We start from the raw sequence: 14,052 nt of genomic DNA, 5'->3' as shown, positions 1-14,052 counted from the left end.
CCTCCGTGCTGAGCTTTTAGGGTGTCATTAAAAAAAAAAAAAAAATAAGGCAGATGGGACAACAAACAAGCGATGTGCAATTTTATAAATACAGGTTTTAAGGCCTTTTTTATTATTAATAGGAAGCAAAGGGGTACTTAAATAAAAGCACTCAGTGTAACTAAATAACAGTAACCAAAATAAAAGGTTTATTAGAAAACCCTTCACAAAGAAGTCTTGTTAGAAGCTTTTATAGAATAAAAGTATATATAAAGCCAAAACCTTTTTGTAGTTTTGGAGACAGTAAGAAAGGGTTAGAACCCTTGTTACATTTTTTATTGCCGTTGGAGTCCCCTCTGGTTTTGGCAAGAAATACATTTAAAATATGTGCCGGAATGGTCGCTGCTGGTGTCCCTCCTGGGTGCCCGGGACCATCATGGCATGTGTCAGGATGGAGAGAACATCCATTTACTCATCTCCCCTGGGTAGTATGAATCAGGAAGCAGTGAGCTCTGTGTTCAAAGCTGTCAAACAACGCCTGCTGAATAAGCACAGTCTGTGCTCTACCGGCTTCAACAGATTGAAGAGGTGACACCAGGGGTCTAAACATTTTTTATAGAAATTCAATATAGAAATGCATATTTGTTTTTAGTTTTTGACCGTGTGTTTTTAAAAAAACACACACGCGAAAGTAAAAGTGGCCATCGGGTGTTCACGCAAATGGTGACTCTGACAAACATATTAAGTAAAGCGGCAATTGCTGGAGTGAGAGCAATAATTATAGGGCCATGATTCATGGCTTACTCTGAGTTGGTGACCTGTAAAGCATATAAAAGAGTCACATTTGGACAATTTGGGGTACTGTAGTTTTTGGTGTTTCACACACAGATTTAAAGAAGGATTGTGAAAAATTAACCCTTGCATTGGGGCTACCCCCACACTAAAAGGGTTAACTGCTAATTTTTCTCAAGGGGCATAAAGAAGAAATACTCACACTATTCTTGGTCCTGCAGCAGTGACTGCTCACCTCTTTCCACCCCTGTTCCGGCCGTGGAATGTCCCAATCTAATAGACTTGTAATAGACGTGAAGAAGTCATGGGTATTTAGACCACCAAAGCCCAGGGGAGAAAAGGCTGCAGGGTCCATGAAGGGTTAATTGTTCATAATCCTAGAGTTCTGCTTTCAGGCTTTACATGTTTAGTATATGTTTAATTAACATAACCTCATCTTTTATATTTTACCAAATATAAATGACAAACAGATATTATATTATGATTGTGTGCATTAATATGAATGTGATAATATAGATTTGATAAACAGTTGTGCAATTAAAAAAAAGTGCCACTATTTTATTGGACAGGGTTATGGCTCATTTCTGTCATGGGTAATTTTTGAAAGCAGTTTTACTTACCTGCGCCCCAGTCCCACTGGCTCCAAAACCGGTAATGGAAGCCTCTTCCCTGCTCTGGCAGGCCGAGGCCCGCTGAGGTCATCAGGTCTAATCCAGGGTTCATAGACCTGCATTAGACATGAGGAAGCCTAGGGACAATACATATCCAGAGTGGGGGAAAGAAAGGCAAGCTCCAACTGCCGCAACAGGGATAAGGTAAGTAAAACTGCTTTAAAGAATCCCCCTAGACAAGAATGAGCAGTTAACTTTTTCAGTGTAGGGGTAGCCCCACGCTGCAAGGTTTAACTGCTCATTTTTGTAATGGGTGATTCTTTAAAGCAGTTTTATTTACCTGCTCCCCGCTCCCACACCGGCACTTGCAGCCTCTTCCCCGCTCTGGCGGGCGGAGGCCCGCTGAGGTCATCAGGTCTAATGCAGGTTTCACAGACCTGCATTAGACTCAAAAAGGATAAGGTAAGTAAAACTGCTCTAAAGAATCCCCCTATACAAAATGTTTATTTTTTCATTGTAGGGGTAACCCCACTGCAAAGTGAATTGTTTTTGTATCTGGAGATAGGCTTTTAAGCTTGCAAGGCTTACCCTAAATGTCAAGAAACACTAGTGGAGGACTACAGACTACATCCCAAGAGTCAGGTACTCAAAAGTGCCTTAAAACAGGGGTGTAATATGGAATTCAGTAGCCTTTCCAAGCCAGGAGCCAGTTCCATTGAAAACAACTAGAAAAAATCTCAAACATTAGGTGCCAGTTGTAACTTTTAAAGAGCATTGGCTACCTGGCTCCCAGGATTTGTGCAGCATTGCCTTAAAACAACTATACGAATGTAGAAAACTTTTCCAGTGAAAGCATATCTGTAAAGAAAACATGTAAATAGACAACTGGACCATTGTTAGCAAGATGAACCATTGATATAGGTCGGAGGACCCCCAAAGATCGACACCCTACATTTCTCAGAATTAGAGCAGCACTCAGTGGCATGGACATTAGGAAAGAGGAGTATTAATAGGTGGTACTGTTTGCAGTGGGCCAGCAACACCGTGAGAACCACAAATAGGTTAGAAGTATCCTTGTACCCTAACTAGGGATTCACTGATACCGATAACGCTATCAATGCCGATACTGGGTATTTTCACAAGTACTCGTACTCATGAAAATAACCCTATACTAAGCGCCGATATTGGTGCTTTAAATTTTTTAAACAAAGCTGGCGCTGTAAAGAGGCGCCGGGCGTCACAGGAAGGCTTCTGAGGTCCCCAGCAAGGTCCTGGCAGCATTGCTGTGAATCGCAGCGCCCGTTTACTGTGCCGGCAGCAAATCTCCTCTTTCTTGTGGATCCATGCCGCTGGCAGCCACCAAGACTGACCGGGGACCCCTGGAGACCGCAAAGCCCAGCATAGACCCCGCACAGCCACCTGAGAGTCCGCACAGCCCACCGTAGAACCCGCACAGCCCACCATAGACCCCGCCACAGCCAACTGAGGGTCCATGCAGCCCACCATAGAACCTGCACAGCCACCTGAGAATCCGCACAGCCCACCGTAGAACCTGCACAGTCACCTGAGAGTCCGCAAAGCCCACCCTAGAACTTGCACAGCCACCTGAGAGTCCAAACAGCCCACCATAGACCCTGCATAGCCCACCATAGATCCCGCATGGCCCACCTGAGAGTCCACATAACCACTATAGAACCTGTCCGCACTATTACACTAATTGCCATTATTTTTCCTAGACTTCTACTTTCAGAGCTAGTAATTAAGTTTTTGCTAAAACCAGTAATAAATCAAATGCAGAGGTAAGTATTTAATATGATAAAGAGTAGATACATTTATATAGTTTTACAGATACAACAGGCCCCCTGAGGGCAACCATAATGCTGATCTGGCCTGCCATGAAAGAGTTTGACATCTCTGGTCAACAGGTATGCCTTTACTGGGAAAGCTTATTGCAGCAACAGGGTTTCTTTAAATCAGAATGCTCGCAACTAGACTTGCCAATTTTGCTCCCCACAGACAAACTGATTGTCATTCAATATACAGCAATTTTTTATTGTCTAAGGTTACCATGTGTGATATCAGAAAATAAACTGGCACAATTTACAGGCAAGGAAATATAAACAGCAAAGAAAAGAGTCGAAACGCCAAAAAGCTCTAACTTCTGTTCTTACAGTACCTACTCCACAAAACCAGAAGCTAGTTAAATTAATGAGGCTTCCATATTATTCCACTCACATTTTATTTAACTTTCACCCCAGCCAAGCAGTATAATAATTAAATTTAATAAAAGGAAGTGCTACTGTTGCCGTGTTTTCAAAAGCAGAAAGGGAAGCTGTCACATGGTCCTATATTGTGTAAAGATAATTTAAAATGAACAGATTTGCAATTATAATAATAAGTCACGTAATGCTTTTATGAGGATATTTGAAAGCACTTTGCAGAAACAAATTATATGTTATTAGTATTCGTTATATTACACTGATTTTATCATGCAGTGAAAGATTTACAGAAGTCGTATTTTATCCACCACTAATGGAATAAAGGCCAATGTAATTGGTATTTTAAGGTCATTCGAAAGAAGAAGCTGTCTTTCCAAAGACAGGAGCCCCTCTGCACTTTGTAACTGCAGGCAGATAAAAACGAACTAGACAAAGTATTAGATTTTCTGCGCAGATTCCGCTTTTGTACAGATCTAATGAAGCATGGAAAGATGTGACATGATACATTAAGCTATATTATATTACTGGAAATGTCAGCCAGCCCGATATTTTACTGAACCTTTTTGTTCGGCTGACATCGGTATCAAAAAACGGAAGAAATAACATTTTCCGTCCTGGGATACAAAGCCTATATTTTTTCTTTTGATATTGAATGTAGAGAAAAATATATATTTATCATAACACACTTTTCATCATTTTGAATAGATGATGACATCCAACTATATCCATGACTGATAGTTCAGTTTTTAGCAAATGCTGCGGGCTTGAATAATGTGCTAGCTTCTCATGTCTCCATTAGCTTCCTGTTGTTAGACTTCCCCATAATCATTTGTGTCTTAACATCCTTCTACAAACTTACAGCAAAGCTGTCATGTTCGAAACACTCAACGCCCCAGTGACTTGTTTATTCTACATTATGGAGAAGTCATTGGAAAAGAATGACACAATCATTCAGCTTTGTAACGGCTGTAACATAGTAGAGGGAATTCTGGTGGGTAAATCTTGACAATGGAGCTTTGGTCACTGGCTGACAACAGCACATGTGCATGAACATTTGGACCGCTTTTCTTTGTAGAAAAGGGAAAACCCTTCTATTGCAAAGCAATTTTCCAAAATGAAACAAGGGTATAAGAACAGAAGCACTTCATACTGTCCGTTTTTTATGTAAAATACACTTCAGTGTACCTGAAGTCAAATCTTTTTCAACAGTAAATGAATTAGGGAAGGGTTACAAAACCTGGGGAATTTGCAATCTTGTCTGCGCCCCGTTAGGCAAATTCTCTGTGTATCAAAAGTGAAGAAAAAACTAAAATTTGGTGGAGTCATGGGATCAAGGGCGAAACATGCTGCCTTAACAGCTAAGAGAGGATTTTAGAGAGATTTCCTCTCAATTCCTATTTGGTCTAATGGACAGAAAGAAACCCCCCCCCCCCCAAAAAAAAACCCTGACATGGGTATGTTACCCAACCTAGTCCTTCAAAAATGGAGAGAAACAATGTGGCTCTACATAAAATGTTATGATGTTCTCCGGTCCCCATGTGAAAGTGTTGGGGCTTGGTGATTGGCCCAAGCACTGCATCATACGAGGAAAGCATGCAGGTCACGTGATCCCCAATAACTGAAAATACCATGTACTTCTGAGGGCCAGAGCAGACAAATGGAGTGATGCAGGAGTGTGGCAAAGGTAAGTATCAACATACGAGGGGGCTTATGCTATATAGATAACTTGTCACATGGACCTGAATGGGAACAGGACAGGATCCTTTTAAATTCTAAAGCCTTATACAGTAAACTCCCAGTTATCCGGCACCCAGGGGGATCGGTAGATGCTGGATAACTGTAGTTTCTGGTTGCCAGAGTTCAGTTTGCTCAGGTAAGATTTAAAAATGAGAGAGAGAAGTTGATTGGCTGCAGTGCAAATCTGCTCCAGATTTTGATAAATCCCCCCCGTTTTTTCTTGTATTTATTCATGTGTTTATTTCCTCAAGGCACACAGGTTTAATAACGCAAACCATGCGTGTGTGTCTCAAACTCTGCAAAATACTTTGTTTAATACAGATACTCCTCGCTTAACGACTTACCTGTTTTGCGACCACTCGCACTTACGACCGTCCTCCGAGCGACCTCCGACCTTGAGCATCAGCGCCAGTGCGACGTGTCGCCGGGGGAAGTGACGTCCTCCGTTCTTCACAGCGCATCCCCGTGAGTATTTCCATTGCCGGATGTACAGTACACTGTTCGGTACTGTACATCGGCAACGCTATACAGTACTGTACTAATGCAGTACAGTACTGTATAGAGTTCCTCACTTAACGACCAATTCGTTTAACGACCTGGTCGTAGGAACGGAACTCGGTCGTTAAGTGAGGAATACCTGTATAAGCAAGTAAATGCTTATCAGTGTGATAGCTTTACTGGTAGTATTCCATGACTTTTTGCATGATCCTCAGTTTGCCTAAATGACTCAACAAGCAAAGAGTGATAAAAGCTTTACTTTAGCTATGACTGCACACTTTAATGCACCATGTATTTAACAAACAACAACACACTGCTGGCACAAAAACAAATGTGATTATGCTGGTCACACACCTAACAATATGATAAGGATCATTTTGATGAAAGAATCGTACTTTCAGTAACAATGAATTAAAAGAGGAATGTTTTGATCAGCAATCAGGAACAAAATCGGTCCTGATGGTTAATCCAGACGAATTACCTTGAATCAATCTGTCCCATTGTTGTATCAAACTATAGTCTTCAAATAAATAATTGTTTAAAACTATCATATCTGTGATCGATTGATTGTTTATTGCTACAGGTATGGGCAGCATTATAGAATGGTATTGAATATAAGAGGAGAGAGAACAAAATTACAAAAACATGCTGAGATGCAACATTAAGGCCTCGTTCACACCAAATGCAGAGCAGATCTGCATGAGTTTCTGCACACGCAGTGCCGTGGGTTGTGCTGCGTTTTTGATGCGTTCCAGGCCGTTTTTAGTTTAAAACAGGCTTTAGTGCGTTCCAGGGCATTTGCATGTGTTTTTGATGCGTTTGCATGCGTTCCAGAGCAGGTAAAATAGGGCTTCAGTCATATGGGCTTCCCTCCCCTATTAAGAAGGGAAACGCGCTTTTAGACCTAGTTCTGGGGGTCGATCTCCCCAGATGAGCACTGTTCCAATTTTGCATTCACTGGGTGGAGGTGAAGGTCTGTCAGGATTCTGTGGCAACTGCTCACTTGGAAGTTTGGATCTATCCAGTGGTGGACTAACCCCATGCGTTTATTTGCACAATGTTTATTGCTGCACATTGAACTTTGTTTTTTTCACTCTGTTCACATATTTTCATGTTTTGATATGCTTTTCTGTATATATTTTTAAAGCATATACTCATATTTCATTGTTCATCACATATTTCACTGAATTGTACTTATTTATCTCGGCACATGATTGTCTTACATATTTATAACTAGGGATGCACCGATACTAGTATCGGTGCCGATACCGAGTATTTGGGTGAGTACTCGTACCAAATGCTCTGATACTTAGCACGAGTACTTCCTGTATCAGGAAGCCAGGCTGCACATCATTACATGTTGCCCGGTTTCCTGATTGGCCGGGAAACGGCTCCATGCTCTCTCGTCACTTGTGATGAGAGAGCATGGAGCCGATTTCCAGGCCAATCAGGAAGCCGGGTAGCGTGTAATGATGCTCTGCCTGGCTTCCAGATTGGTCAGGAAGCTAGCAAATCAAGAAGCCGGGCGCCGTGTAATGACGCAGCGCCGGCATTCTGATTGGCCGGAAAGGCGGCGTCATGCTCGCTAGTCATCTCATGAATCATAATATTAAGAAACTGACCTTAATTCATTAGTTTGTATTGCTTTAGAAAAAATGTGACCTGTCCCTTTAAGAAAAAGTATTGGTAATTGGTATCGGCGAGTACTTGATCAAAAGTATCGGTACTCGGTCGTAAAAAAAAGTGGTATCGGTGCATCCCTATTTATAACTTATTGGCCCATATATAACCAGGGTACTAGAATTAAACAGCCCCGGTAAGCCTTCACTTACTTAAAAAGGAGAACTATGAGGTGAGTGACTTCCACTCATCCTCATAGTTGGAGCTGACGTGTGACAATGAAACTGTCACATGTCGGCTCTATAGATCGGGAAGTGAGTGAACACATACAGCCGCTCGCTTCTCGATCATCTCCCTGCAGAGAGCGATGACTGTCAGTCGCCGCTCCCCACAGGGATTCCCTCTCCGATCCTCCAGCGCTGAGTGGAGGAACGAACGGGGGGAGGGGTTGCACAGCTGGCTCTACCTATAGATAGGCAGAGCCCACTGTCAAACAACCAACTGGATGGATCTCGATACTATTGTCTGGATCCATCCCTACTGCCATGCTCTCAGTATATAGCTCACTATAGCTTGCTATATACTGAGCTTTGGGTCACGGGAGAATGTTAGTATAATGTCCTCCTGTGACCCTTAAGAGAACTATGGGATAAAAAGGTTACCCCATAGTTCTCTTTTAACCACTTGTTGCCCGGGGCGATTTTTTTAGAATTGTCTGGTCCTCTGAGCTCTGGGCCTGATATCCTGTTTTAAGGGTGGCTCCTTGTCCCATGAAGCCACCCTTGTGTGTGCTAGTAAGCCCCACTGCAAGGGTTAATTTTGTACATGCCTGGAATTCATCTTTAAAGTGAACAAAGCAGCCCAAATATATTGAAATATTAAAGCAGAACTCCGGGCCCAAACTTTATTAACCCTTCCAGTGGGGCTACCCTTGCTTTGCAAGGGTTAACTGCTCATTTTTGTCTAGGTTAAAAAAAGTTATACTCACCTGATCCTCGGAGCTGGCTGGCTGTCCCTCCTGCCCCTCTCCTCGTATGCTGCAGAGATGGTGCGTCCTCACGTTCCATACACTGTGTATAGAACATGATAATTCAGGGACCTTAGGCCGCTGCAGCGGAGAGGGAGCAAAACAGAAGGGACCAGTCTAAGAGCTAGCCGTCTCCCAGGATCAGAGGACTATAACTTTTTTTTCTTAACCTAGACAAAAACGAGCAGTTAACCCTTGCAAAGCAAGGGTAGCCCCACTGGAAGGGTTAATAAAGTTTGGGCCCGGAGTTCTGCTTTAATATTTCAATATATTTGGGCTGCTTTGTTCACTTTAAAGATGAATTCCAGGCATGTACAAAATTAACCCTTGCAGTGGGGCTTACTAGCACACACAAGGGTGGCTTCATGGGACAAGGAGCCACCCTTAAAACAGGATATCAGGCCCAGAGCTCAGAGGACCAGACAATTCTAAAAAAATCGCCCCGGGCAACAAGTGGTTAAAAGAGAACTATGGGGTAACCTTTTTATCCCATAGTTCTCTTAAGGGTCACAATTCATGCCTGGAGTTCTGCTTTAGGTGCATGCTAAGTAATGTGTAAAGGTGCCCATACACCTTACGATTATCGTACGATAATCGTATGCGATCGCGTTGTCGTCCGATAATCGCAAGGTGTATGGGCAGTGTACAACCGCAAATACTGTACAATCTTCGCAAGGTTAGTGGCGTTTCCGTACGTCAAAAATCGTACGTACGATCTACACTGCTCATGCGCAACTGAAAATACGTGCGGTCGATTACGCAATTCGTCCAGGTGCTTTTCTTTAATTACGGCTAATTGAACCTTGCAATAAATCGGGGCTGCCATGCGACAATCGTACGACGGTTCGATCATCAGACGAAAAGTGTCGTCCGATAATTGCAAGGTGTATGGCCACCTTAACCAGTTGACATCCGCGGTGTTAAACCCCCTTCCCATCCAGGCCAATTTTCAGTATTCAGCGCTGCGGTACTTTGACTGACATTTATTTCGTCATGGAGCGCTGTACTGAAATGAATTTTATACCCTTTTTTGGGGACAGATAGAGCTTTCTTTTGGTGGTATTTATTCACCACTGGGGTTTTATTTTTTACTATATTAAGAAAAATTACCAAAATAATATTTTTTTGGTAAAATATAAAAGACGGGGTCACGTCGGGTAAAAAGACACCAAACATGTCAAGCCTTAAAATTGCGTGCGCGTGCAAAACCTCAAAAAACTGATACTACCCAAAATTGGCTGTTATCACATAGGGGGATAACAATCCCCCTATATAATAGCAAAGGCACACGGACAGGTCCTCTTTATGGGGATCCCTGGGGACCCCAAAAGAAGCTGATGAAGCAGATATCTGCTTCATCAGCTTCTTTTCTCTGGCTATAGCAGCCAGATGACTGACAGGTGAATGCGGAAGTGATGTAATACACATCACTTCTGCATTCACATCCCGGAGGGAGACAGCAATGAGCTGATCTCCCTCCCTCTTCCTCCTGACGCCCTCCCGAGCCGGTCCCGGGCCGCAGATGGGGCAGCGGATCCCGGGATTGAAGGTGAGGGGTCAGGGTGGTTTTGCAAAAAAACGGCGCGGCGGCCGCTGGGGGGGGGTGGCGGTCGAAAAAACGAGCACATATAGACGATCGGCGGGCTATGGAGCCGCCGATCGGGTATATGTGAAACACCCGGTACCGGGTGTTTGCATTGGTCGGGTCTTTTCTGCCCGTGCGCGCCCGCTAGGGGTCGCGCGCGAGCAGAAAAAAAGTGCCGTCCGGAGACGGTAACCCACCAATGCTGCAGTGCCGTCCATCCGTTTTTTTACAACGGGCGGACGGCAAGTGGCTAAAGGAGAACTATGAGGTGAGTGCTTTTCACTCACCTCATAGTTCTAGCCGACCTGTGACAATGAGACTGTCACAGGTCGGCTCAGTAGATCGGGAGGTGACGGAACACATACCGGCGTTCGCTCACCTCTCAATCCTGTCACGGCTCTCTGCCGTGACAGGGGAGGGGCTGGATTCCCCCCTCCCCGCTCTGATCCGCCAGCGCTGACTGGCGGAACGGACGGGGGAGGGGGCGGGTACAGCTGGCTCTGCCTCTCTGCGTCAGTCACGCAGCTGGGCGGATCCCGGCATAATTGTCGGGATCCGCTTCAGCTGCGGCGTCTCAGTATGCCGCGAGCAGCAGCTCGCGGTATACTGCGGCGTCTCAGTATACCGCGAGCTACTGAGCCTAGGGTGATGGGAGGATGCTAGTTTGTGTCCTCCCGTTACCCTAAAGAGAACTACTGGGAAAAGCCTTAACCCCATAGTTCTCCTTTAAGTGTAATACTTCCAGATGTTTCTGACCTCTCACAGAGATCACAGTGCTCACCCTTATGTCGTTATCTGCTTTTAACATCAAACGGATAACACTATTTTTCTTCAGGCATCATCAAGTGTCAACATCTATATCCTGGAATGAAAATGCTCGGTCAGAGATGACACTTTAATGTAAATGCTGGTGTCTGTGCAATCTTTGTTCACAAATGTCTGACACAGAGCAGCGCCTGCTGCAGACTCCTATCTTCTGACTTGCTACAAATGTACAATATGGCAGTCTAATCACAGGAGACAGGAAGTTCTTCCTTCTGCCTGCAGCAGACTGATGACATTATCTTAGCATAGGCAACGTCACTTGACTTGAGCTCAAGGACTGTTTTATGATAAAAATAATTATTTTTTTTAAATTTTGTTATACAGCTGCTATATTTCGTGATACGTGAGTATTGTATTCATGCAGAATAGCAAACTGAAAGTCATTTTATTCATATTAGGGATGTCCAGATACCAGTGCCGATACTTGGCATTTTCATGATAACTACCAGGGCTGCAGCGGTTGCAACTGGTACCTAGCTCTGGCGCTCCACCACTGTCCTGAAACCATTAGTCGATATTGTATTAGAAAAACTGTCACATAACAAAAATTTATCAGTACTCGTACTTGCAAAACTGGTATTGGTGCATCCCTTTATATATGTTTATAAAAACAAAATCCTACATTAAAACAGAGATGTACAAATCCCAGGAGCTCCGTGTGCTCCTTATAAATCACAGCTGCCTCCTAACTTTTGAATTTTTCTCTAGTCTAGTCTTGGAGCTAGAAACGTATCTGTACTTGTACCGAGTACTGTACTTGGTATTGGTGCTTCGCTAATTCATATAAATACATACCAGTATTTCCTTCAATGTCTCTGGTGAAGTGTATCCCTTGGCTTGATGAGCGTTGCAAAGGTGCTGGCTTGCGTATATTTGTCCAGTCTATATGACTAACATCAGAACGCGACCTGTTGTGTCCTGGTCTAAATTTTGTAGAGTCTTCAGCAAGGCCTACCGTGTCATTAATCGACTGAGGCCTGTCACGTCTACGGTGACATGCACTGAAGAAGTTGTAGGTAGAAGCGTCTTTTTCCTGTCCCTCCGACAAAGGTACATCAGGAAATGTTCTCCTAGCTGATGAAAAGTGCTCTTTGGCATGGATCCCATTCTTTGCTTTGGCATCAAAGAGACTGCTCTTACACCGCTCCCAAATAATGCTACGCTTTGAGGTGTTTGCATTTTGTCCATCAACTTGCTGCTGGATTTTACTGGATAGATCATTTCCTAACAGTTCAGGAGCTTCATGAATCCCAAAGACCTCAGGCTGATGGTTACCATGCTCTAGTTTTTCAAAAGAGTTGAAGAAATCCTCTGTGACCTCTAGCGCCGGACTGATGTCATCCACTTCCAGTGCTTCCATTGCTTACCTATTTGATCATTAATGATGCATCATCAGGCAGTTAGGAAGAAGGCATATCAGATGATCAATGTGTAAAGTCAGGACAAACACTGTAAAAAAAAACAAAAAAAAAACGTTATTTTATCACATTTGCTGAAAGAAAGTAAAAAGTATTGAACTTCTTATTCATTTGGCGAATTTACAAATGGTCATTGTCAACATCTGGAAGAGTTTGTACCATTGTCATGAAGTGAAGGAAAAACTGCAGAGCTCTATAATGTGACATTGTCATTTTTTTTTATTAGGGTTTGTTTTTCCACACAGGCAACTAAATGCATTCTACATACAGTACATAATAATGTTCAGTCCTGAAGCTATATAAGAGCACCAAGAGTTAAAATAATTGGTCATGGAATAAAATGACTAGCAGCCTCCCAACATTTCTAGTGTAGTCCCAAAATTGTAGTCGTTTTCACTGGCAAAGCGCCCACACACCACCCCACACATTCCTATTAGCCCATTACTTGATTGCCAGCCTCCCTGGCCAATAAGAATGTTCAGGAGGCAGGAATGGACAGGCGAGCTTTGGCACCTTTGGAGAATGCTGACGTTTTGACAGTCAGATTGGTCTGGTATTCGGCTGTGATGCGAGGGGTAAAGCGGACCTTTACTCCCTTTGACTAAAAATAACATCAGCATACAGCTCTGCATACTGATATGAAATCATCTTACATTCATTAGCTAAACAAACATTTTTATTTTACTTACAGTTTCTTTTTTTCTACTTCCTGGTCCACTGTGGCACAAATGATGTAATCGTACCCAAGCATTGCATCCTGGGAAGGTTACATCAGCAGAGCGTTGCTGGGAAATCTAATCTGTAATCTCATGAGATCTCAGGGAAAGGCATTTTCCTCCCCTGAGATAATGTGCATGGTCACATGTCCAAGTCACATGTGCCAGAGTTGTAGGAAGTAAAGGGAGAGCTAGTACCCTCTCATTAGTTAAAATAACCACTGTCGGAAGACTGGGGAGGAAAAGAAAAATAAAGGAATGCAAAAAATAAAAAGCTGGCAATTATCTAGAAGTATCTGTTTGTAGATGGTTTACTAAACATTTCTAAAAGGTGCCTCTGTTGTTTTTTTGGAAGGAGGCTGCTGCAAATATATGCAGGCACCCTTAATTTTTTTTTTCCATGATGGGCTCTCTTTAAAAAAATGTGGGTTCAAGCAGTTTAAAGAAGAACTCCAGGCAACATTTTTATTAACCCTTGCAGTGGGGATACTGTCTTTTGCAATAAATAAAAATAACAAAGTTATTTGTTAAGGAAAATAAAGTTATATTCACCCGATCCTCCAAGCCAGCCAGCTGTGACAGCGCTCCCTCCTGCCTGTTTCCTCCTCCACTGCAGTGATAGTATGTCCCTCTGTGTCCTTATGTTCTATGTGCTGTGTATAGAACGTGATGACTCAGGGACCTTAGACCGCTACAGCAGAGGAGGAGTGAGGCTGGAGGGAGCGGTCTAAGAACAAGCCATCTCTGAGGATCAGGTGATTATAACTTTTTTAATTTCCTCCCTAGACCAAAACGTGCAGTTAACCCTTGCAGTGTGGGGTTAGCCACAGTACATTGTGCATGCAACATGAGTACATTGTGATATGTTAATATGTTGCCCCATGCTGTGTGTGTTTTCAAATCTGTCTTTACAGCAAAGTTACATGCAGGCTTTGTGCAAAGGCTGGTATATTACTATAGCACCTGGCAGTACACGACAAGGTACATTCTTTGATCCATTGAGCACGGGTGTCCAGTCTCCTACT

The 14,052-nt window shown here is 43.2% G+C and overlaps 1 protein-coding gene across 1 annotated transcript in view; it reads right to left on the bottom strand.

The window, feature by feature from the left end:
• PLEKHM3 (pleckstrin homology domain containing M3) overlaps positions 1-12,268 on the bottom strand; it is a 125,182-nt gene extending 112,914 nt beyond the window's left edge. Inside the window, exon 1 of the mRNA XM_018560402.1 lies at positions 11,689-12,268. Within this exon, the coding sequence (XP_018415904.1) occupies positions 11,689-12,253 (565 nt within the window). The 5' untranslated portion in view covers positions 12,254-12,268. The remainder of the gene's footprint in view (positions 1-11,688) is intronic.
• Between the last annotated feature and the right edge of the window lie 1,784 nt (positions 12,269-14,052).

The sequence above is a fragment of the Nanorana parkeri genome, unplaced genomic scaffold (assembly GCF_000935625.1).
Source record: "Nanorana parkeri isolate BGI_ZX_2015 unplaced genomic scaffold, ASM93562v1 scaffold453, whole genome shotgun sequence".
Classification (NCBI taxonomy): Eukaryota; Metazoa; Chordata; class Amphibia; order Anura; family Dicroglossidae; genus Nanorana; species Nanorana parkeri.
Note: the sequence above shows the minus strand (reverse complement) of the source record. Positions and strands in the feature narration are given on the sequence as shown.